The sequence below is a fragment of the Arvicola amphibius genome, chromosome 7, assembly GCF_903992535.2.
Source record: "Arvicola amphibius chromosome 7, mArvAmp1.2, whole genome shotgun sequence".
NCBI lineage: Eukaryota > Metazoa > Chordata > Mammalia > Rodentia > Cricetidae > Arvicola > Arvicola amphibius.
This window is the reverse complement of record NC_052053.1, coordinates 122173786-122199497: the sequence shown is the minus strand read 5'-3', so window position 1 is coordinate 122199497 and position 25712 is coordinate 122173786. Positions and strand designations below refer to the sequence as shown.

At 45.2% G+C, this 25712-nt stretch overlaps 1 protein-coding gene across 3 annotated transcripts in view; it reads left to right on the top strand.

Moving 5' to 3' along the window:
- Positions 1-25712, top strand: part of Nubpl (nucleotide binding protein like) — a 323396-nt gene that overhangs the window by 148170 nt on the left and 149514 nt on the right. For all 3 annotated transcript variants that reach the window (XM_038336358.1, XM_038336360.1, XM_038336359.1), the window contains exons 8-10: positions 1116-1201; positions 17761-17881; positions 22408-22490. In XM_038336358.1, coding sequence (XP_038192286.1) covers positions 1116-1201; positions 17761-17881; positions 22408-22490 — 290 coding nt within the window. The remainder of the gene's footprint in view (positions 1-1115; positions 1202-17760; positions 17882-22407; positions 22491-25712) is intronic.

The window sequence follows — 25712 nt, the reverse complement described above, 5'->3', positions numbered from 1 at the left end:
AAAAAAAAATCAATGAAATCCAAAGTACTCACATTAACGTAAAAGACAAAGATTGCAGGACAACTGTGGCTTCCTGTCGGTGAGCTGCCTGGGATCTTAAGGCTCTGGTTTGGTAGGCCTGTCTTCCCATGGGCGTGCCGCGGTCACTGCTCCTCTCCCACTTCCCCTATCTGCCGTCTCCCTCTAGACCACCCCCCCACAGTACTCTGCTCTCATTTGAACTCAACTTTGCCTAATCAGATGTTTATTGCTGCTCCTGCCTCTGTTTTCGTTTGCTCCGATAGACTATCCCGCTAGGCTCTGAAATGTGTTTCTCTGTAGGTATAACTGATGGTCACATGTAATCTGTAATATTCTAGAAGAAACCACAAAATCCTAGAAGGATCTGCAGAATCTGCTAATCATACCAGGCCTTCATTGTTGCTACGTAGTGAAAACCAGTCCTGCATTTACCCCTGAAAGCTATGCCAGGCCATCCGCCTGTGCAGGGTAATGGTGGGGACCCCAGGCACCTCTGTTGCCATCACTTAGTGCTGACTCCATTCAAGCCTGACCAGTCTGCATCCATATTTCTACCATAGCCTTGGCTTCACACACACACACACACACACACACACACACACCAAACCATTTGCCACAGTGTTCTTCAGAATATCAACTTTCAAAACTCAGCTTAGGAAGTACGTCTTTCTGGATACCTTCCCCATTGCTCTCCCTGCCTTCCACTCCTGCACTCTATACACAAACTCACTGCCCCTTTGTCCTGGTGGTGCTCCTTCTTGTCCCTCTGTCGGAACTCCATGGCCTTGTGTGCATCTTCTGTTACAAAGCCGAGTACTTTGTGAGCCATTCTCGTTCTCTTGGGTGTCCCCAGAATGACTGACCTGGTACTGTCTCACTGATGCTTGTTTGAATGCGAAGAGGTTGCAATGCTCTGGCTGTGCTTGCTGCTCAGTCAACTGATTTTAGAAGCCAACCTTTTTTATTTGCTTGTGTCAAACTTGTGAGCGTTGGCCAGGTAACGTAGCCAACTCTGAGCACGTGATAAGATCCTGTTGGAAGCAAGCTTCCCTCAAGCACTAAGAGATAACCTTGCTTTATTTCCCTTCGCTCAGGTGCTGTGATTGTCTCCACGCCTCAGGACATAGCGCTGATGGATGCACGCAGGGGTGCGGAGATGTTTCGGAAAGTCCACGTGCCCGTAAGCATTGACTCCCTCACTGGTGAAAGTGTGAGACCCGGCTAGCCTAATACCCAAGCCATGAACAAAGCGGCATCCAAGTTTTAGTCTAACCTTCTGGAGAACACTTCACGAAACTCCCGGTTGGTCTTGCCTGCTACTGTAGAACATGAGTAAGGTTTCACAGTGTTCAAACATTATGCCAGTCAAGAAGGATCCTGCAGCAGGGTTCTGGGATCGCAAGCTTTCTAAGGAGCTGTGCTCTCCAAGTGTGGCTAGAGTCTCCTGAGCATCTCAGGAAATGCTTTCCTGATAGACTAGAAGACCTGTAGGAAAGGAGTGGGAAGGTAACTCACTCCCATGGCTTCCTACGTTTTAACTCTTCATAGCCCACATTCTTCTAGGGGGTATTTCCGCATATTCTGTACTTGACAAGATAATGTAAGAATGTAATAAAAATAGACAAAGAGTAATTAAGATCAGATGGAGCCCAAAGTAAAGTCAGCAAACAAATTGCATACCATTAAGAAACTTAAATATGCTATGAATTTTCTAGCAGCCAAGGGAAAATCATGTAACCAATTAAGACACTGTCCATTTACACATGGGTAAGACAAGCTGCTTGCTTGAGAGCAGACACAGACTTTCACTAGATCTTTGTAAGGGAGAAGCCATATCTTAAACACACTCCCCTCTTTCTTCCTGTAAGGAAAAGGTTCTTCCTTCTGCTGTGTCTCAACAACAGCCCTGGAATAGTACCAGAGGTCAGTTACAACAAGACCCGTGTGATGCTTCTGTCTGAGTGGCTCTCCAAATAGGTCTTTAGAGCTAAGAGAAACAGGGCCTTGAAACTTTGGTCTCGAGTGATAAAGTGCAACCTGTGACCTCATGAAGAAGACTCATGTGAAGGTGAAAGGAGAGAACCAACTCACAAATTTGTCCTCTAAGCTACATGTGCACTGTGCAGTGCATGCCTGTGCTCACAAACAGTGTGATAATGTTGTTTGTTTGGGTATGCAAAGAACTCATAACTTTTCTCAAAGTCTTCAATGAGACCACAGCACAGGAGAAAGTTCAGGGATGCTTTCTAAGTGTTCTTCTCTGAGAGGAGCCTGGAGAGCCATAAGACAGTGTACACAGAAGAGCCAAAGTGACCTTCCCTGTAGTGCGTCTACTCCTGCGCCAGCTGGAGCGGAGCTGTGTACAGGGACTGGACAAACAGACACTGGCAAGACTGAAGGAACCTGACAAGGGGCATGCCTGTCTGCTTTCTGCCCAGGTGGCCGAGGCTCTTTTATCTGGCAGCCCCAAAGATGGAATTCGCCAGTTTAGAGCCAGCGTTCTAGGCTCTGAAACTTTGCTTGGAAAAAATGTAAAGCCATGGTAACCACATGGCCGCTGCAGGCTGAGGAGTTTTCTGTTGCCTGTTTTGAGCCTGTGACTATGTACTGTCCTCCGGGAGAAACTAAAGTCCTGACTGCAGGTCCCTGAGTGACGTGAGATTAAAATATAAAGTGGCAAAGAATTAATGGCGTTGAGTTATCACGTGATCGCTAACCCTTCCTGGCAACCATGAGGTTTTGGTGCCATAGGTAGGTCTGTTAACTGCCACTCCACGGTTCAGGTGAAGCCCCTGCCCACCTTTGGAGGCCCAGCTTTGACTGTGCTACCACACTCAGCAAACCCTTGAAGGAAATTGGTTTTCAAAGAGCAGGAATCAGATTTTCTGTATCATTTCCCCTCAGAAATGATCATTTTCTTTTTTTAATGAGTAGATCATTCACCTACCTCTGTCATTTGAGATGGTAGTGGCTATGGGTTGGGCCCTTCCTAGACTCTGTTTGTTCCAAGTCTCATGACCATAGTTGCCGCATTCAGCATGTATACTTTTAGTTCAGGTGTTATTTTCCTCTGACACCTATGACCCTTCTTGACCTATAAATAATGAGAAAAAAAATCTCATATGTTGTGATGGTTCTCTCCCACCTCCCCCGCTTCCCTCCATCCACCCCATTCACCCCCCCCCCAACCCACCACCCACCGTCTCCAAGTCAGAGAGTGGACCAGATAATCCCCACAGAATTTAACGGAGGAAGAGAGGCTGATCACTAATCTCGGGCTGGGGTATGCTGGCTAGGTGCCTCGTAAGGGTAAAAGTTGAAGGTGGTAACGAGGGAATATCACCAGGAAGTGAGGGGTGGTGGGCTGCGTGGGCTCCTAGGGCTGCATCCAGGGTTAATGAGAAGAGGAAGCAGCTGTTCGGGGTCACACTTGTGATGGTAGTTTCTAGAGTTAGGGCCAGGATGTGGTCGTGGGTGTGCTGGAACTAAATGGCGAGAAATGAAAGTCGCTGGAGCTCTGCATTCTGTAGCTGCTGCCAGCGTGGAACTAATTGTTCCTCGCTCTGCATTTTGGACATCTGCCTGCTGTATCTCTGTGACAGCCTCCTTTTAGGCCCCGATTTAATCATTTGCTCTCTGTGCTGTAAAAACAGTTGAAAAGCAGGTAGACTGACTCACAGTAACGAGAACGTTCCAGGGCTGGGCCCCGTGTGCAGCCTCACAAGCATGGTGCTGCTTCAGGAGTGGGGCTGGTTATCAGTGAGAAGCGACTGTGCTGGCTCCTGAGAGCCTCCTGGCTCTAAAAGCCCCGGAGTCTAAGAAACGGCAAAGTGTTCGGAATTAAAATGTGTTCCATAAACGCAAGGGCGACGCTGTGCTGTTTATTCCACTTTATTCCTTACCCTGGTTTTCAGTCTTGTTCTGTTTTCCCTCCTTTTGAAGTACATTAGTTACCATGGCAACAGTGATGTCATTGGAATTCATTGGTATGGACAGAGTTTAGTGATGTCTGCAAGAACGTTTCGAAGTTAATTTAAATTATTTCTTAACTCAATGCATAGCTTGGGAAAGGAGGAAAAAGTTGGAGGATTAAATTTTGCCCTCTGCCTGAAATGATAAAGAACTATAACAAATCCTTGATTATAGCAGAATTTGTAGGTAGACTATTTTTCAAAACTGTAAGAATGTTTAGCCTTATCCGTTTTTTAATCATGAGTAATTTATGTATGGATCGTCCTGACCCACTTTCGTTGCCTCCTTTCCCAACAGCGCCTCACGCGCCTGCTGTTCCACCACGCGAGTGTTTGGCCTCCCAGGGATTCTCTTACTTGGTCCTTTCTTGGGAACTAGCTCAGCTCCTGAAAAGTACCCCAGTGTGTGTTTGCTCGCTTCTTTGTTACACAAGGGCCCGCCTAACTTTAACTCAGCAAACAGTTGTTAGCGGATGTTTTCCACGCATACAGATGTGCAGATACGCAGTGTCCTTGTATGGAGCCCTGCGTTCCAGTCTGCTTTCTCTTACCATGATAAATGCCATGGCCAAGAGCAACTTGGGAGGAAGTGGTTTATCTCATCGTAAGGGTCACTGTCCATCATCGAGGGAGCCAAGGCAGGAACTCCAGGCTGAAACCATGGAGGAATGGTGCTCACTGACTTGCTTCTGCTAGCTTGCTTAGCTACCTTTCTTATACAGCCCAAGCCCACAGAGGGTGGGATGCTCCTGTATCAATTAGTAATTAGTAATTACTCTGCTGAGGCCCCCTCTTTCCAGGTGACTCTAGCTTATGTCAAGTTGACAAAAGCTGACCAGCATGGACTGTAACCTTCTATGATGACGTCAGAAAGAAAAGCAGTGCCTTTCTCTTAGTACTTTTGACCTGTTGGTCAACTCTGTGATGTCAAAGGGGCCCTGCATTCTGAGAATAAGAAAACGTTCTTTTCTGGGCCGGTGGGGCTGGTGTTGGAAAAGCTTTTATTTTACTTGCTCCTTTTCAGACTCTCTAATTTTGGTCGTGGTGATCTGTTGCCTGACGAAGTCATTTCCGTCCTAGGGAACCCATGTTCACTTTGCAGAGCTCAGCTCAGGGGTTACTTGCCCCGGGGAGTCTCATTTCCCCTGCCATGTGCCACATAAAGTTAACAACGCTTGCTTTTATTTCCTTGTCCACTTGTCCAATTCGCCTCTCACCCCATTGCAGGTTTGTCTGTCTGTCTTCCTAGAAGAGTCCAAGTTCCTGGGTCGTAAGAGAACTTGCCCTAACCATCCCGCCCATCTTAGTCACCTGGCACAAAGTCACACTGTCACTGTGACCAGGGCGGATGCCCCCTCCTGCCCACTGTTCCTCCTCCCCCGTGCATAGGTTGCTCTGCCGTTGCCTCTGTCACAGTCACCGTGGCCTTCCACTTCTGCAGCCTTCCTGCACCCCATGTGTCCTCGAGGTCTTGGGCGTGCCACTTCCCACCTGAGCACATTTTGCTCTCAATGTCACTTTGGAAATCTCTTTCCATCCTTGGGTACCAGGCTAGACAAGTGAACTTTTTCTTGGAGACTTGGCATAGCGTTGTTAGCTAGAGAACATGCGATCTCTCTCTGGCCTCATCGTGCTCCTCCCCTTTCCCCGGTGACAGCTCCACACCGTAAGCTCTGTTGATGGAGGGACCACCCACCTTGGTCTGTGGCTAAACATGTAGCTGCTCACTAAATGTGTACTAGACCAATGGACTTGGTAGGATCCTTCATGTTAGGTCTAGGGATATGTAAATCTGAAAACTTGGGCAAGTACAGCAATGTTGAGGATTGCTCGGTTTGTCTGCAATTGAGATCTGGACTGTTCTTATGAGGGGAGCCCATAAAAAGCTGGCCAGGAAGAAGATGCACTTAGGCCGGATCTTTAAAATGTTTTAATCTGCTGGAGATTAATAGAAAGATCCAAGAAAGCATGGAGCAGTAAGGAAGTAGCAAAATGGTCAGGACTGTCACAGCACAATGTGATGTCAGGGCTGTCGCAGCACAGTGTGATGTCAGGGCTGTCGCAGTGCAGTGTGATGTCAGGGCTGTCGCAGCGCAGTGTGATGTCAGGGCTGTCGCAGCACAGTGTGATGTCAGGGCTGTCGCAGCACAGTGTGATGTCAGGGCTGCCGCAGCACAGTGTGATGTCAGGGCTGCCGCAGCACAGTGTGATGTCAGGGCTGTCGCAGCACAGTGTGATGTCAGGGCTGTCGCAGCGCAGTGTGATGCACCATTGGTCTTGAGTCCACCCAGGAAAAGATAAAACCAAAGGTTTTACAGAGCATCGGCCCAAGTTCTCAAGAGAAACCCTCATTTCCTGACATTGTCTGTTATAAACACACATCCATGTGCCTTCCTAGGCGATCAGGTATAAAATGTGGCTTCTCTGTGACCAGCGTGGAGGTGACGGCAGTCAGAGACTGATCCAGAATAGTGGCAGTGAAAGGAGAACCTCGCAGAATTGGCAGGCTTGCAGTTGACTTTGCTTAGCGGGGCTCACACCAAACAAGTGGAAGTCAAGGGGACATGTGGAGTTAGCTTTCCATTAATAAATCTACCAGGAGCTGGTTTTCTGCTCGGAGTGACGGTGAAGTAGTTTTACTCTCTGTGTTAAGTGGTCTCAGTCTCACCTGTTTCCCCTTCTGTGATGCTGTAGTTCGGATGTGGTTTGTCCCTCAGAGGGAGGGTCCTGTACGGGTAGCTTGGTTGTCTGGGTGGTGGGAGGGACATTTAAGAGGAGATATATTTGTTAAGTCACTGGGTATGCTCTCAGAAGAGACAGCAGGATCAGTTAATTAAAATAATATAACCCAGATCACCCTCTGGCTTCCTGCTTGCTGGTATGATTTCCCCTTCCCCGTAAGCTCCTTCTATATACCATGAGATATTCATGACAGCCAAACTGTTGCCGGTGCCACATCCTATCATTTCCAAAACTGTGAGCTCAAAGTCTCTTTTCTTCATTTATCCTTAGATATTTTGCTATAGACTGATAAAGATGTACTTAAAGAAGTATTGCCCCAAAGTGGCTGTGCAAATTTGCACTCCCACCAGCAATGGAGGAGTGGTCCATATCCTCTCCAGCATGAGCTGTTGTTTGTGGTTTTGATCTTAGCCACTCTGACAGGTGTAAGATGAAATCTCAGACTCATTTTGATTTGCATTTCCCTGATAGCTAAGGATGTTGAGCAGTTGCTTAAGAGTTTCTCGGCCCTTGAGATTCTTCTGTTGAGAAGTTTCTGTTTAATTCTGTGCCCAGTTTTTAAGTGGATTATTTGTCTCGTTGATATCTAGTTTCTTGAGTTCTTTATATATTTTGGAAATCAGGCCTCTGTTGGATATGGAGTTGGTGAAAAAAAAAAAGTCTTTTCCCATTCTGTACGCTGATTGGTAGTTTCTCAGAAAAATGGGAATCAATCCACTACAAGACCCAGTTGTACCACTCTTGGGCAAATACACAAAGGATGCTTAATCATACCACAAGGACACTTGCTCAGCTATGTTCAGAGAGTGGATGCAGGCTCCTCTGTCCTTCCATGGGCTCTCTTAGAAGTTTTCGTGTGCTCTAAACTAGAGTCCTTTTCTAAGTTCCTGACTTAGCCTCATCTCACCCTCTCAGCGCCCTGAGAGGAAGAGAGCGTCATTTTCTCCAGTTCACAGGGAAACCTGCGTGGATTTACCCATCCTTTAGTGAGGTGCTGAGCTCCACTAGGCACCCCCAGGCAGTCTGTTCTTTCCAGAGCTCACATATCACCTGTGAGTTCTGCAGCCCATCCGGAATTGAGGTTGGTACTGTGGGCATCCCAGAATATCAGAGACATTCTAGGAGTCTAGTGTTCGCTTCTCGTTGAGCTGTGCTTGTTCAAGTAGGGAAGTGAAAGCAGAGGAAATGGGAGCCCTGAAGAGTGAGCTGCAGCCATGGGACCATAGGGTCTGATGATAGTCAAGACACAGACGGAGACTATGAGGAACGCTGCCATGACATGATCTTTGAGAAGCCCGAGGCGTGATGGCAGTCCTAAGTGCAAAGGAGGATGGGAATCGGCCATCTGTAGCAATGCCTTTAATTATTACGTTAGATTGCTCTTCTAGACTGTGTTGACTTGTCATTATGAAGGCCACTTGCTTCCTGAGTAAAGTCCCTCAGTCCATTTACTCGTCACCCCGTTTCCACGACAAATCAGTGACCTAGGCTGAACGGTAGCTTTGTAATTTATGATGTGACCCCGAGCAGATAAGTCAGCATCAGGGTTCTCATCCATGAAACAGGGCCGTAATCCCCACTCTGCTGGTCATAATGGCAATTGAATAAGATTGTGTATCCAGTACTTACATTACTTAGCGTATAGTACTATGATTAGTGGCTCTGACTGTTAGTTACTGTTTCAGTGGCAGACGTCAGAAGCCAGTGTAAACCCTCCTTTTAGAGACTTAAGAATACAAGGTCTCAAAAAGTTGTACCTCATGGACCATGGCTACTTCTCTGGTCCCTGAGAGGTGTGGAGATTCAGGCCTCTCTATTTGTTCTTTCTGTATCTACTTCTTGTAAAGGAGAAAAAACAAGCACCCACCTCACTTTTAAAATCCTAAATGTATATGTATGCATGCTTCAGGTACAAACCCCATTCAGGTGCAGGGCCAATGGGAAATAGGAAAGCACTTATGAATCTAATTTATTTCCATATCACCATTCATCTCTCTACTTAACAGTATGCCATGCCCTGCCCACCCACCACACTGTACTTCTTAAAACGTAGCTTTTAATGTCGTGGTCTGACAGTCCTACTTGTTGCTTACCTGAGTCAGGGTTTAAAATAAAAAGAAGAAATTAAAAATTTGAGCCTACTTAATTCAGTACATTTAGACACAAAAATCCAATATTCAGAGCAATGTTGATATTTCAAGAGAGTCAATTTTAAAATGTTAATAAAAGAAGTGACGTCCTGAGCCAGTGATGGGGGGGGGACGTGACTGGCGGTAGTCAGGCATGTAATATTTGCTTTCTTCCAGTAAAACTAGCTGAGGTACAAAGGAGAAAAGGAGCTTATACTTTGATGAGGCACTAAACGTGATTGAGCGTGCTTACAGCTGCAGCTCTGTGGCATTATGTAAATGAAGGCAGCGCAAAACTGCTGTTTTAATGTGTCTGCTATCAGAGGACACACACAGCAGCCCTTCAGTAAACATAAACAGCTTAGCAGTCTCTTAAAGCGCTCACAAGGTGGGAGGCTGTTTTGTTTTAGCGTGGCTCATACAGACATCAGTTCTAGGAGAAGAATCTCTTGGAACAGAACTGGAATGTGGATGTTCTAGATGTTTCCTAGTTACCGCTGGCTGCCCTGTCCAGACCCCAGTGGCTGGAGGATGCTCTCGCATCAGGAACGTAGTGGCTTCTAAGCGCCTTGCTCACACTTTGCCTGTAGACTTTCCCATAGCTAGCCCTGTCCTAAGTAGTCATTTGTCATGCAGTCTGAGTTTATTAATCATGGATTCTCCTTTTTAATTATTTAGAGAGAAGATATATATATATATATATATATATATACATACATATATATGACAAACTACATATATATACACACACATAAATAGCATATGTATGCATATATTTACACATAAATGACTGAGGATAATTGATACCATGGAGTTGTCCTCTGATCTCCATGTATGACCATAGCATACATGCACACACAATGATAACAATATTAATAGTAAATCTATCAGTTAATTAAAATACTTATAATAAATCTCAGACCCTGGTAAAATGTTTTCTTACAGCTTTGTACATTTGACACTAGATAGGGTGACTTCCAAAGTACACTCCTGGTCAGACGTCGTCTAGGGTAGCAATGTCCAATGGAAATACAAAGAAAGCTTTAAATGTTACTTTAAATTTTGGGGTAGCTGTATTTTTTAATGTAAAAAATAAAACAGGTAAAGTTAAATTTAACCATACATTAAAAATATAATTTTGAGAAGAAATCCATTTAAACATTTAAAAAAAGTCATATAAAAGATTTTTGTGTGTGTGCACACACACACGTGCATAATGTGGACGGGAAATTCCTATTCCATGATGCCTGGGTGAGCATCTGAGAACCACTTTGTGGACTTGGTCCTCTTCTTCTGGCTTTATGCGGGTTCTGAGGGTCTAACTTAGGCCTTTACCCACTGAACCATCTTGCCACCCTCCCCTGGGAATTGTTACTGTTCAGTAAGAAAAGAATAATAGTTTGCAAAAGCAGGCAGAATGCCTGAATAGGCACATTGTGGAAGCTGACATACAAATGACCAAAAAACATGTAAAATGTGCTCAACTTTGTTCACAGTTATGGCAATGCAAATTCAAGCCACTGTAGGAATGATATCTGGGTATAATCTGCTACTCAGACTTTAAAAAGGAAATGTAAAAGCATTCATAGAAGCAAATTTACAACATCCAAAGCTTAGAAATAGCCCCTGTATGCAGTAATAGAAGAGTAGATTGTAGAATGCCGGGGCTCTCTGAAAATGCATTGCAAATAAATGGCTCAACTGGATGAATCACATGGAAAGAAAAGGGCTTCGCTGTATAATTCATTCCTATAAAATTCAAGATCAGATAAAATTATTGTACTAAAAATCAGGTTTGTATGCTTTTTGGAGAAGTTTTCCTAACAGAACCTTGGTAACATGAGTGTGCTCATTTCACAAGGCTACACAGCTGTCCGCTTTTGATTGTGTTCCTACGTGTGTGAGCATGTGCGTGTTCATGGCTACCTTGTGGGTGGACTGCACGACCCCGTCATTTTGGAACTTTTCTGGGGTTAGATGTTTCAGGTGTGCACTGCAGTGTTAGGTAAGAGCAGGAGGCTGTCTCTTCCGGGAGCACATTGTAATCTTTCCCTACTTTTCTTGCTTCTGTGGAAAGCTTCCATTTGGAGCAGAAGGTTCTTGGTCCTGGTTCACAAATGCCTAATATTGCATTATCTCCATTATTTGTTCTTAATGCCTTATTAAACTATTCTTTTTATGATCACTTCTTTGGAGATTTTTTAAGAGTTGTAATTATATGGCTGTCAGAGACAAATGTGGATTACATGCACCTGAGTGTAGGTGCCTACAGAGGCCTTAGAAAGGCACCTGCTCCTCAGAAGCTGGAATATAGGTGGTTGAGATCCACCTGGTGTTGGTGCCAGGCGCCAAACTCAAGTCCTGTGCAAGAGTAGTGTCCATTCTTAACCACTGAGCATCTCTTCAATCCTGTGAGCACCTCCTGTCTGAAAACAATTGTTGAGCTAAACGTGCTTACATAAAAGGCACTGTTGTGAGTGAGTAGTTCAAGGAATTTCTATAAGATAAACAGTATTGTTTGTAGTCAAGAAACGGAGCAACTAATTGCCCTGAAATAAATATATGCATTTGTTCTCTGGTTTTAAACCAAAATGTCAAGAGTATGCAATGGAGAAAGGACAGTCTCATTGATAGATGGTGTGGGGACAACTGGGTATCACCTGAAAAGAATTAAATTAGATCCTGCCTCACACTGTACAGAATCCAACTTCAGATGGTCTATAGGCGTAAGTATAAGGGGTGAGACTATAACCCTATTAGAAGAAGACCTGAGAAAAGCTACTCCGTGACCTTGCTCTGGGCAGGGACCTTCTGGAGGTAACAGATGGAGAAGTGGGAAGATGGTGTTGCATCACTAGAAGTAAGAAAGCAATTGACAGAACAGAGACAAACTGTGAAATGGGTAGAAGTTTTCAAACTCTGTGTGTGGTGAGGGGAGTCTTAGTGAGGGTTTCTAATGTTGTGGTAAAACATGACCAGAAACAACCTGGGAAGAAGAGTGTTTATTTCTTCTTACACTCCAACATCACAGTTCATCATTGAAAGAGTTCAGGGAAGGAACTCAAAGCAGGAACCTAGAGGCAGTAACAGAAGCAGAAAGCATGGAGGGATGCTGCTTACTGGCTTTCTCAGTCTGCTTTTTATACAGCCCAGGACCTGCCCGGGGTTAACACCACCCTTGGTGAGAAAGGCCCTTCCACATCCACCTTTAGTTCAAAAAATGCCCCACAGACTTGCCTGCAGGCTGATCGTATGTAGGCGTATTCTCTATTAAAATCCCCTCTTCCTATCTAGTTTGTGTCAAGTTGATTAAAAACCAACCAGCATAAGGGGCTACTATCAAAATGTGCAAAGAACTCAAAATCCAGCTGCAAGGGAAAGAGTGCAAACAAGACTTCGAAATGACTGTCAGGTTTGTGAAAAGTTCTGGGCATCACTAATTGTCAGAAATGCAAAGGAAAACCACTGAGCGTCGTTATTAGAGGATGCTCTTCAAGAGAATGGACAAGCTTGGGAGAAGTAGAGGAAGGGTCCTGCACATGGCTCGTGGAAATGTAAATTACTACAGCATTGTGAGAGAATATAGAGCTGTCTAAATCTTTAAAGACTGTTTTCAATTATGTGTATGTTGGTATGCACATATAAGAGTTCAGATGTCCATGGAGGCCAGAAGAGGGCATAGGGTCCCCTGGAGCTAGAGTTACAGGCAACTTTCAGCTGTGAGTTACAGGCAATTGACCAGGGTGTTGGAAACCAAACACTAGTCCTCTGCAGGAACAGTACTTGATTGTAACTGTTGAGCCATCTCTCCTGCCCTTTCAAATTGTCTTTTCTGTTAACAGTAAAGCCACAAGATCCTATGGAACTAATGTCAGCATGCAAAAGACATGCCTGCGCTCTTAAGTTCTTTTCAGTGTTATTCACAGACCAGTGTATGTGGGACCAGTGTAAATGACCATCAGCAAATAAGCAACTAAAGATCATTATTTATATACACAGTGGAATGCTGTTCAGCCTGAAAAATCTCATTGTTGCAACAATATAGATAAATCTGGAGGGCATCATTTGAAGTAAAATTAGCCAGGCACAGAAAGACAAATGCTTCGTGATTTCAGCTATATATAAGTTCTAAAGTGCTGAACTCACGGGGGAAGAGAATAGCATGGTGGCTATTAGGGTTCGGGGTTGGTCAAGGGAAGTAACACTTCAAAGTGAATGGAACCCAGGGCCTACGGCCTTCCATTCTCCTCACATGGAACAGCGCATAAAGCTGGAGCCTGTCCTGTCCGTGAGCTTCCCGTGACTGGGGTGGCACAGTGCTTGTCATCATGAACCTGGTGCAGTTTGCCTGGGTCATGACCGCAAATGTCACACTGATGGTGGACGGTACCTGTGCCTCCTGATTCGCTGCACTGTGGGGGCATGCAAGAATGCGCCTGCTTGACTCTTAGTGAACATCTGGGCACTTTCCCAGCTGTCCTACTGTGAATGTGCTCGCATCTGGGTTGGTTTGCTACCTGGAGTGGGCCTAGTCTAACTCAGTGGGTAGATACGGCCTGGCGGCTTTCCAGCTTTACAGAACGCCGGCAGCCAAAGCCTGAGCTGTCTCACCTCCTCACAGCCGTGGGTGTTTTCTCGTGGGTTTGGTTTTGATCGTACTGGTGCTCATTTTTTTCTAACTCAGATGTGCTGTGGATGTCTTCTTTGATAAGATACTTGAAAAGCTTTTACCTGTCTCTCATTGTGTTGTCTGGCTTTATTGATTGTTTCCAATAGAAAGTCTATTGCAAAGCTTGTGTCGTAGAAGCCGTGCCCCGCTCTATAGTCCCCCCTTCCTTTCAGTGGCACCTGCTTGTTTCTTCATATTGTTAGAGTCCTGCTTAACTGTAGGTGCTTCGGCTTATCTCCAGTGTTTCTCTGTCTGCCTCTGAGGTTGTAAACGTCCCCGCTTGTGTTCTCCTGAGAGCTTCTGGTCTGCAGTGTGTTACAAATGGTGGGCTGTGGAAATGCCAGCTTCCTGTGGCACCCAGCTAGCGTGAAAGCGCTGTGTCCTTCCCGTTACACAGCTGTGACGTTCACACAGGGGTCTCTTCTGGACTCCATGCAGTTCCATTACAGCCACCTTCGCTACTGCTAATTCTGAAGCCAAGTGGCATGTGGGTAAAGGTCTTGAGACAGAAATTCTAGTCAAGTGCAGTTAGTTTATTCAGGCAGACGAGGAAGCAGGATTGGGGTGTTTACCCTCAGTACCACTGTACACGGGAGCTCAGTGTCCACCCTCACCAGAGGGTTTGGCTTTTGTTTCTTTTGTCAGATGGTGTTTCATATATCCCAACACATATCTATGCTATGTGTGTGTGTGTGTTATTATGTTATTTTCATAATAAATTACAAAAATGACATTACACGGAAATCATAACAAAAAAGAAAATTCTTTTTCCCTTCCTTTATATGAGCTAAGGCAAGGTGGGGTTCTGAGCATCAGTAATTATCTGGTGGTTTAGTCAATGGTAGCTGGATTCTCTTTTCCCGCGTGTCCGTTTTCTCTGTGTGGTACTCAACTATGGCATCGGTACTGACACAGCAGCCACTGCTGGGAAGCCAGGACAAAGAGGACAGAAGGGAGTTAGCCCCGAGATCTTGACTATAAGTGATACAGGTGTTTCTGCCCACATTACTTTGGCCTAGACATGCTGTGTGTCCTCACCTAACAGGAAAGCAGAAAAATCCCTACTTTGTGCTCAGGCTATATTTCAGACAGGTGATCACCTCCCACACTATTGATTTTTTGAGCACGTGGTCCCGACTTTGTGTTTGTCTAAGAAAAATGAACAAAGCCAAACTCATTTTCATTTCTCATCATAGCATGTTGTTTTTAAATCTCTGAATAAAATTACTGTGGATATAGGCATGAGGGCCTTTGCTACCCAAACCCTTCCATGGCTGCTCTTCACACTTGCAGAGCGCAGACATCTGAATACCCACGCATGCGCTCCACTTCAGCTGCAGGTCATACCCCAACCCACCTTGCAGTTTCCAACGTGAGACGTGTACTTACTACTCGCAAGTAAATGTTTTTCTTTCCTTGTTTTTGCCTGGCTTTTCTGTAACTTTTAGGTCAGATCTTACCTCAAAGAAACTGTCTCAGATGCTGGAGTTAATAAATCCTCTCCACTCTGTTCTCATAACACTCTGTACTTTACTTCCAGGACAAATCTTTTTTGTTCAATCCATTTCTCCAGTTACAGTATGAGCTTTAATGCTCCGTTCACCCCACTGTAGGCTCTCCCTTGGGGCTAGCCCAGTTACTGGCATGTAAGTGTACGTTAAATGCTATTTGGTTATATCTGTATATTTTATGTCTGTGACATTTGAGCGGTCTGCAGAGAATGCATCTGGGTGTTTCCTTAGTCCACAGAGGATAGTGTGATCATGAGAGGTGAATCGCAGAAACTGCAGGTACATTCATGCTATGCCTCTATGCCATGGGGCTAAGAGCTTCCAGATTAAGAGTGCTTCTCCTGTTCTCTCTAAATTAAAATGCAGCACACCTAGATTTTCAATTTATTGTGTTTTTCGTGTTCTCTTTTATTGAGTAATGTTTTTTATGTTTATGTTGAAAGCCCTAAAGTCAGGGTATATATAACATCCAACTTAAATGGCAGTTAAACTGCCCAAGCAATGGGGACATTATATAGTCACAGTCAATAAACAAACAAACCCTATGACATTGAGCTGTGTTTTTCCTAGCCTTCTGGAGGTAGTGTTGAATTCCCAAAACATGGTGTGTTTTATTTTTTGTATTACTTTGCATCAGCCAAAGACTATGTATGAACTGCTTTGAAAAGCTGTGCTGCACACGACTCCACTGCTTCTGCACTGCCCACGACTCCTCCACTGCTTCTGCGCTGCACAGACTCCTCCACTGCTCCTGCACTGCACATGACTCCTCCACTGCTTCTGCACTGCACAGACTCCTCCACTGCTTCTGCGCTGCACAGACTCCTCCACTGCTTCTGCACTGCACACGACTCCTCCACTGCTCCTGCACTGCACACGACTCCTCCACTGCTCCTGCACTGCACACGATTCCTCCACTGTTCCTGCACTGCACATGACTCCTCCACTGCTTCTGCGCTGCACAGACTCCTCCGCTGCTTCTGCGCTGCACAAGACTCCTCCACTGCTTCTGCACTGCACAGCTTCCTCCACTGCTCCCGCACTGCACATGACTCCTCCACTTCTTCTATGCTGCACAGACTTCTCCACTGTGTGTAGACAGCCTTCATCTTCTCTGCTCCTCCTTTCAGAAGCAATAATCAATCTTATCACCTTTGTCTATCAGTGCCATCATGGGCTGTCAATGCTAGTCTTCACTTAAAATGCAAATGACTTAATACTCTCCTACAGCGAAGGTCTATGGTGGAGCAGATAGGATGGCACAGACACAATTATCCCTATCTACACTCTCACCGTGGAGCTCTGCATTCTTAGTCCAGGAGAGAGCCACTGTTTAAATTCATATGAGTGTGAGATTGCAAGGTGCTTGGATGCAGATGACATTTGCAAGACCTGTTTGCTTATTCAGTGGTACCATTGGGTAATAATGTTTCTTAAAGGTCTATTTTATGCCTAAAGCCTGGGAAACAGAAAGAGATGGGAACTGTTGGTGAAATTTTAAAGTTTTATTCAAATAGCAGCAATAAGAGCTGAAGTGTCTTCTGCTAGCTTCAATTTCCTTGGCTGGAGAGTGGGGATGCTGAAGCCGTCACTAAGCAGGGTTCATGTGTGGAGAAGGGAGCACTGCCCTTGCACTCACTCCAGACCCGGCGTGTGTTAGCTGCCGACTGTGGACTGTTGTCCTCCGTCACCGGTTCCTGTTTCTCCCCTCTTGTTCTTCGGCACATCATCATCACAGCTACAGTTTCCCCGCGCGCCCTCACCTTCCTCTTGCCCACTTCAGAAATCTTTTTTGTTTCTGTGTCTCCTGAGCATTATTGTCCTATCTTCTGATTCATCGCTGTTCTCGTTGCTATGACTGAAATACCTGAAGGAACGGAGAGGCTTAACTTGGTTCACAGTCTCAGAGGGGTCAGTCCACAGCTGCTTGGCTCCATGCGCTTGGGGAGCATGCAGAGGAGAAAGTTGTTTACTTTGTTTTAGACAAGAAGCAGAGAAAGAGGGGGAGAGAAGACACAGACCGACAGATAGTGACAGAGACTGAAGAGGCTGGAGCAGACAGCAAGTTTTTCCAGTGATTTAACTCTGACCCTGACCCTCCTCACCTCCCTGTGACCCTGACCCTCCTCACCTTCCTCTTGACCCTGACCTTCCTCACCTCCCTGTGACCCTGACCTTCCTCACCTCCCTGTGACCCAGACCCTCCTCACCTCCCTCTGACCCTGACCCTCCTCACCTCCCTGTGACCCTGACCCTCCTCACCTCCCTGTGACCCTGACCTTCCTTACCTCCCCGTGACCCTGATCCTCCTCACCTCCCTGTGACCCTACCACCCACTTCATGACCTGCTGTGTACGACTGTTGCATTTGCAGCCTTGACTGGGCTCGTGCTCCTGACTGTGTTTTTGCTGCAGACACCACTGCCTCTTCAGGTTGCCTACCTACTGTCCCTGAAGCAACAGTTGTCTCTGAGCATTCTGCCCTGGCCAAGCATTTTAGCTCCCATTTATCCCCTTTTAGCATTTATGGTTATGTTAGTGACCTATCCTCATATCTCGCTTGTGAGCTCCATGAGAGCAGAGAGCCCGGCCTTACTCAAAATATACCACTAACTACTAGGTGCTCAGTAAAATTAATTACATGCTATTATTAATATATAAAATTATAAAGTATGATGTGCTGTGTTTTCAATTTTCAATCTTTTTTTATTATTCTAGGTTCTTGGCCTTGTCCAAAACATGAGTGTCTTCCAGTGTCCAGAATGTAAACACAAAACCCATATTTTTGGTGCTGATGGAGCAAGAAAACTAGCTCAGACCCTTGATCTTGATGTTCTAGGTAAGACCTTAGCATGCTCTTGATCTTGATGTTCTCTGTAAGACCTTAGCATGCTCTTTATCTTGATGTTCTAGGTAAGACCTTAGCATGCTCTTGATCTTGATGTTCTAGGTAAGGCCTTAGCATGCTCTTGATCTTGATGTTCTAGGTAAGACCTTAGAATGCTCTTTCACGGGGGAAATGGCAGTGAAATCTGGCATGGAGTGCAGCTTAAGTAGCTGTGTGGGGCTTTGTGTTTTGAAGTGCTAGCATAGCACCACTGTATACATCAAGCTTTCCTTGGCCTCTGTGAATAAATAGGCTTGTTCATGATATGAGTTTTATGACAGATTAAAAACTGTCTATATGTTCAGTTTGAGGAGAGGGATGTGATCTGAGTACCATGGTCTGAAGTCATCTTTTAAAGGGCAGTAGTTAGCTTGATTGTGACATGGGACATAGATATCATTGTATAAGCAGGTGTACATGGACATGTTTCCTCTGTGTGTTACAGCACACGTTCTAAAAGCACGCTCTTGGACTGTTTGTAAATGCCTTCGTGAGAAGTTCTTTGCTTGTCAGTCTTTCAACTGCTGAATGACAGTATCTCCTCTTGATTACTATGATAGGCAATTGTCGTTTCTATAAACTATGGCACCTGAATTTTTGTTGTAGGTCTTGTTTTATTGCACTGAATCCAAGACTTAAGTAGTGTAGGAAGAGAAAAATCATGTGAGGAGTGAGGTAAAAACAGATTTTGGGTAAAACATGATTTTCCAAAAAATCCACAAGCAAGCTATGGATGTTCAAGGCAATGTGCTTTTCTATGGCAGTCATGAATGAGCTTCTGTCCCGAGCAGAGACTAGCTCAGGTACTGGCTTCAGGTAGCTGCAAGTTAAGATCCTTTAGAGATGAAAGGATTTCAGAACATTCTCTATTGTAAGTTTCTGAAAGTTAATGCTAAACGTATTATTGTTATTATTCATTGCTCTGTAGTAGCAACTACAATGCCAGGTGAATACTAATGATATATTTTGATACATTACTATAATTATAGCCACTAATTATATTCTGAAACTGTTTTTATTTAACCTAGAAAGTTCAGTTTTCCAAATCTGCATAATAACGTAACAGATTGACTTTCACTTATGTAATAAAGCAAATGTGTAATTATAATGACATTATTGAATTGTGCTGGCAGTGTAATTCCCTAACTTAGAACGAGCAGGACAGTTTTGTAAGTCATTTATTTGGAGATTGGAAGTTCTCTCTTAAGCAGCTGCTCACAAATGTATGACTACCTAAAAGTGTGTCAGAAGTCGCGACTGCTGGGTACTCTGTGGAAGAGCTGGCCACACTGTCACAGGAAGGTAGTCAGGGGTTCCCACCCACCAGCTTAACACAGTCAGGGAACCCCAGCGGGATCTGTGGGTTGCAGTAAGCGTGTGCTTATGAGGAGGTTGGAACTGGGATGAGGAACTGAAACCAACAAGAACTTGCTCAGACTCACACCCATTCTTTTCTGCCCTGTGAGTTGATTGTTTCTAAGACAGCTGTTTGAATTTTTAAGTTATGTTTTTAAGTGTATTGATGCTGTGTGTGTTGGGGTGAAGGGTGGCTGTACAGGCGCCATTGTGTTCATGTGGAGGTCAGAGAGGAACTTTCAGGAGCCACTCTCTCCTTCCAGGACGTGAGTCCCTGAAATTGAACTCAAGGCTGGGTGTTATACTGACTGAGCCACCCCTCCAGCCTGAAGTGGTTGTTAGACCTTTATCCACACGAACAGAAAGGGATATTGATGCACAGTAGATAAGTCTCAGAGCATCCCAGGGAAAATCCAGGGCACATCTGGAATGTGCCCTGACTCTTTTCTAAGATGCCTTGCCTGCCCAGGCTGCTCTCTGGGCTTCCATTTCTCACTGTGGCCTCTCATGGTCTTCCGTGTCTCTGTGTTAGGACTCTCTGGAGGGCAAGTTCGGTGTCAGCAGGTGACTGTATGAAATACAAATATGCCTCTTTACTCCATTTCTGCAGCAGAAAGAAGCCATTCGGGTTTCCTTGCTATTCATAAATCAAGATAAAAACTTTCTGGGTTTCTAAGTACTTTATGTAGCATTTACCTGTCCGCTCTGGTGAGAATCTCCTGCAGTCTTGAATTGATCTGTAGAAGGGATGTCAGATTTGCTGCAACGCTAAAATTCTTAAATGAAATAATCATGGATATTGTCATTCAGATGTTGGATGTTTTATTTGTCATGGCTCTCTAAAGGGATAGAATTCTCTGGGTGTGTGTGTGTGTGTGTGTGTGTGAGAGAGAGAGAGAGAGAGAGAGAGAGAGAGAGAGAGAGAGAGAGAGAGAGAGGAGAAGAGAGGAGAGACAGAGAGAGGAGAAACAGAAACAGAGACCAAGAGAGGTGAGAGATAGAGAGAGAGAGGCAAGAGACAGAGAGAAGAGAGACAGACACAGAAACAGAGAGAGGGGGAGAGAGAGAGAGAGGAGAAACAGAAACAGAGACCAAGAGAGGGGAGAGATAGAGAGGGGGGGGGGAGAGACAGACACAGAAACAGAGACAGAGAGGAGAGAAAGAGAGAGAAAGAAAGAGAGAGAAGAGAAGAGAGACACATACACACAGAGAGAGGAGAGAGATAGAAACAGAGATAGAGAGAGAGAAGGGAGAGAAAGAGAGAGAGGAGAAACAGAAACAGAGATAGAGAGCAGCGAAAGATAGAGAGAGAGGAGAGACAGAGACAGAGAGAGGTGAGAGAGAGAGAAGAGAGAGATAGACACACACAGAGGGGGGAGAGACAGACAAAGGTGAGAGATAGATAGATAGATAGATAGATAGATAGATAGGAGAAGAGAGGAGAGACAGACACACACACACACACACACAGAGAGAGAGAGAGAGAGAGAGAGAGAGAGAGAGAGAGAGAGAGAGAGAGAGAGAGAGAGAGAGAGAGAGAGAGAGAGAGAGAAAGAATATACTTTATTAGAGTGGCTGACAGTCTGCGGTCTGGCTGGTCCAATAATGGTTTTCTCTCAACCTAAACCAAAGAGCTAAAAATCCAGTAATTGTTCAGTTCCCGAGGCTGGGTGTCTCATGTTGGAATCCTAAAGAAGGAAGTTCTAACGCCAACAAAGGAATGCTTCAGCAACATGATAGGTGAACTTGTCAGCAAGAGTGAAGGGAGGCAGGCAAAAAGCAAAAGCTTCCTTCTTCCATGACCTTTTATGTGGGCGCCATCTGAAGGTGTGACCAGATTTAGGGTGGGTCTTCCCACCTCGGATGATCCAGTCAAGCAGATCTCTCACAGGCGTGTCCAGCTGCTTGGATTTTAGTTGGTCATAGATGTAGTCAAGTTGACAACCCAGATATTTAGGGAAGTTTGGAGATTGTATGAGCATAGTACAGCAATATTTGTCTGTGAAAATGTTATAATTAAACCCATTTTATACACTAATTAAAAAACATAAACTATTGGAACAAAAAAGTACAATTGCAAAGCTGGCTGACAACAGCAACCTGAACTGTCTGTCCCTCTGCCATGCCCTGTGTAATAAATTACAATATTTTGTGACATAGACTTCTACATTGTTTATATTACTTGACAGGGCACTGTGTGCGATACTGACATGAAGCCCACATTTGCCCACGTTTGGTAACCTTTGCAGGGGCGGGCACTTCTGAGACGGCTGAGAGACATGACAAGGCCATTCTGCTCATGACTCATTACTGCTGGTCCTCAGCCTTCGGGAGTCTGGGTCCAGCATGGTCAGGTGTGCACAGCTGCTCCTCCTCAGTCTGTATCCTAGCAATGCTTCCCGAGAGCAGACCAAGCTCACGAGTTATGTGTCATGCTGCGTGGGTCAGTAGATAGTCAAAAAAGAACAGTGTCTCAAAAGCAGATTCCTACTGGAATCCATATCTGACCTACTTTTCAGATGCTTTCGTTACACTTTATGTTTTTACAGAGTGTGTGGTGCAGGCACTTGGAACATATGTGGAGGTCCAAGAATAGCTTGATTCTCTGCTTGCACAGTGTAGGCTGTGGGGATCTCCTTGGTCACCAGCGCTGGGAGCTGAGCCTTCTTGATAACAGCTGTCTTCACTCATACATCTGGCAACATCAGGAAGAATCCTGGTGCCTTGGGGGACTAGTTTGCACCTGCATCCTTTCCTCACCTGTCTCCTCATGGCATGTGACACCATGTGTCTGTCAGCCGTTACGGGGGGTGTCCTCTGAGCTGTTCCTGGCCTGGAGATCTTTGGCAAAGAACCAGTCAGGTGCCTCCTTTCTTGGTTGGTTGCCCCAGAGCTTTACCTGTGCATGCGTAGTCACTGGACTGCCTGAAGTGGAAATGCTCACCCTAATTTGCATTGGAAATTCCTCTTTTAGACATTTAGCAAATTGAGGGTAGGCATAATTCAACTTAGTCCGAGAGACTTTAGTTCAAATTTCATTTCTTTCCAAAGTTGGAGCAGTGAGATTGTGGGTGCCCGTGTCAGCTTCCCTGGCTCTGATGTTTGCCCGTGGCCTTTTGCAGGAGACGTCCCCTTGCACCTTAGTATAAGGGAAGCTTCGGATACGGGTCAGCCAGTTGTGTTTGCACAGCCCGAGGGTGAGGAGGTAAGTTACACTTTTGTCTGTCTGTCATTTTGTGCGATGTATTCTCTGTGATAGACAGACAGCAGGGGCAAGTCAAGCATGCTGGTGTCCAGGGCTGACAATCCACAAAGGCCACTTACCTTGACTTGGAGTCGCTCATAACGTCATGCACTAGACTGCCAGTGTGGCTACCGGAGTCTCAATTCAAACAGCAGACAGTTGGCCTCCCGGCCGTTTTCTCGTGAAGAGCCCATAGTGAGAACTGGCTGGCAGGCAGCTTGTGCCTGCTCCAGAGTGTGACACTTCGGCATGGCGCCTTCAACTGGTTGTTGAGGGACGGGACCCTGATGTGTGAGGACAGGTACATGGAGTATCCGATCAGTAGTGATGGGATTTTCGTTGTGTTTCAGGACATGATAGGACAAAGACAGAAAATCTAGCAGTGTTTTCTTAGCCAGTGTCATAAGGGACAATTGATAGGGTTTCTAAGTTGCTAAAATATGAAAATTTTAAGGATAATCATTTTATTATAATGTTTTATGAAATCAGTCATGTATATATCTTCTTTCCTGCTTGGTCCTTGTTGTTTAAATTGGAAGCCCAGTTATCATCTCTGTGTCAGTTTGGATGGAGATTTTTTGTCCCTTCATCAATAGCCCAGTCTTCCAGTACCTTCTGTCCCGACTCCAGCCCTGCCTTAGTGGACAGGACTCTTCCTGTCCGTTCTGTCCCCCAACTCCAGCCCTGCCTTATAGTTCCTGTTCTCTCATGACAGCTCCCCTGTTCATTCTTGTTCACACCTCTAGTCTTCTGTGAACAAGAAAGTGTAAGAACCAAGCCTGGCTGATGCCATGAATGCAGTGAGAATAGATAGGATCATGAATAAACTGCACGATTCCTTCAGAGCTACCCTGACGGCGCAGAGCGCCTTTCCCTGTCTGGAGTGTCAGCGATGTGGGGCAGCTGCTGGAGTGTGACCTTTGAGTAAATACAGTATAGCACTTATCATTGTTTTCCTTTCCGCTGCCTTTCAGGTATTAAATTTTCTTTCCACTTCTTTAAAGAATTTTCAGATAAGCAAAACCATAGCTCTTTATTGCTTTCATATTAGAGTATGGTAATCCCAGCTATCAAAAGTGTATTTTGAAGATACAGTATATGAAAAGTTTGAAATGAGGGTTTTTTTAAAAAATTATACACATTTAAATAACTTCCAGGAGCAGAATATTTAAAGGTATTCTATAGTGATTACAACAAATAATAGTATTTACTATTGATTTCAATTATGAATTGAGATTTTAAGGTATTTCCTGTTCATTATTGCTTTTTCCCCATTAAATTACTCCAAAAATAAGAAGTAATACATTGAATTAGGGGAATGTCATTTAGCAGAGAACATATAACAAACCATCCAAAGATAATACAGTTTCAAATGCTAAGCAGTAGTATTTGTGGTTTGTTTGGAGTTAGTGTTTTTGTGGTGATCTACGTGTGTGTTCACTGGGTCTTACTGTTCCTAGGTGACAGTGCTCAGTCTTTTGGGCTAGGCTGGTTTTGGTGAAGTTTCTTAAAAAATGATACAAGTCTCATGTGCTCACCACCAATGTTAAGTATGGGGGCTTCTGGTCAATTTTAAGTAGACATTACCATGAATAGGTGCCTGGTTCTTGCTCTCCGTCCATGGAAACTGCTTCTTCCTGTTCTGAGATTGCAGACCTTGTTGTCATCGGTCATTTTCCAGTGATCGTAGTCAGAGGACCCGGCACCAGTCGGGCTTTCGTATGCAGTCGGTCCTTCTAACAGCTCAGTGCGATTGTAGGGAATCCTTCTATTGCATACGAGGAAACTCAGTGCGGTTTGTAGGGAATCCTCCTAATGCAGATGAGCAAACTGAAGTTCAAGGAAGATGAGTCATTGCCCCAGGACTGTCACTGAGTAGCAAACTGTAAAACAGTAAAGGTTGGTCCGTCCTGACCTGATACCGTGCATCAGCCACTGGCTCCCATATTAACAGCCCCGACTTCCATGACCTCTAAGAGACTGATACAATGCTTACTAGGTTCGTACCTTTCTCACCTGGTTTCCATAGCATCCTTGTGAAGCAGATCAGTCTCCTTTACCCCCAAGACAGGAGTTCGTTTACACTGAGGAAGTTTGTCCACCATAGTGCTAGAAAGTGCTTGCATGATCAGCTGCTACCCAACCCATGCTTTCTGTTCCCAGTTCAGCTTCCGCTTGACTTCCTAACTATTGCAGGCCAGTGCGATGTGTCTGGAGGGCCTGAGAGCTGGCTTCCATACAGTAAGAGCTCTCTCTGAAGGAGGGGCTGAGGAGAGTCTACCCCTCAGGTTCTGTTGGCAAGGACAGCCATGGGACAGGGCAACGGGGTCCTAACCTGGTCAGAGAGTCCCGAAATCTTGTCCAAAATGAGCCAAGGTGCATTTTTTTCTGGGAAATTGCCCAAGAGCTGTGTTGAGTCACAAAAGGATCTCTGAAGGGATGGAGAAGCCCAGACTGAGTTCTCGTGCATGCCACTAAGTGGAACCCAAAAGATTTCCCTATGCTCTTGTACCTTTCTCCCCATCTCTATATGGATGTCAGGCGGGAGAATTAAATAAGATAGATAAAGCTGCACTACAAGATGCCAGTAGATCAGAGCTGCCTTTCCTGCCGTTAGAAACTTGCTTTCTAATGTGTCCCAGCTGCCAGATGCTTTCCTCTCCCCTCATTAAAGGGCTAGGTCCATGTTTGCCCTCACCCTTACATAGCTTCATGAGAAAGTCACTCTGGTGACCTACAGTTCAGAGTAGCGAATTTGAATCATGAAAGTCGGCTTCCCAGTTTCAGCACTGATGATAGCATTCCTTGATGCTAAGAGGCTCTGAGTCCTGGAATCTGCCTCATGCTAAGAGGAATCCTGCCTCCTGATAGCTCTTTCTTTTCCCTACAACACAAGTAAAGTTTGCTTCTGGAAGCTTAAGTCTCCAGTAGAGTCTCACTTTCAGGAGAGATGAACACCTCGGTGGTGGTGACCCAGTTAGAGGTGGGGGTTCTGGTGAACTTGGGGCATCATGAAAAGCAGGAAGGGCTGTGACACCAGTCAAGAGCTAATAGTTGCCGCCTGCCTGGAAAATGGGCCCAAACTTCTGCCATGTGCACCAGTTAGGGAAGAAGAGTCAGTGGAACACAAAATGTGAACAGTGGACCGGCCACAGGATGCAGCTGAGGAAGGACAGGCAGATG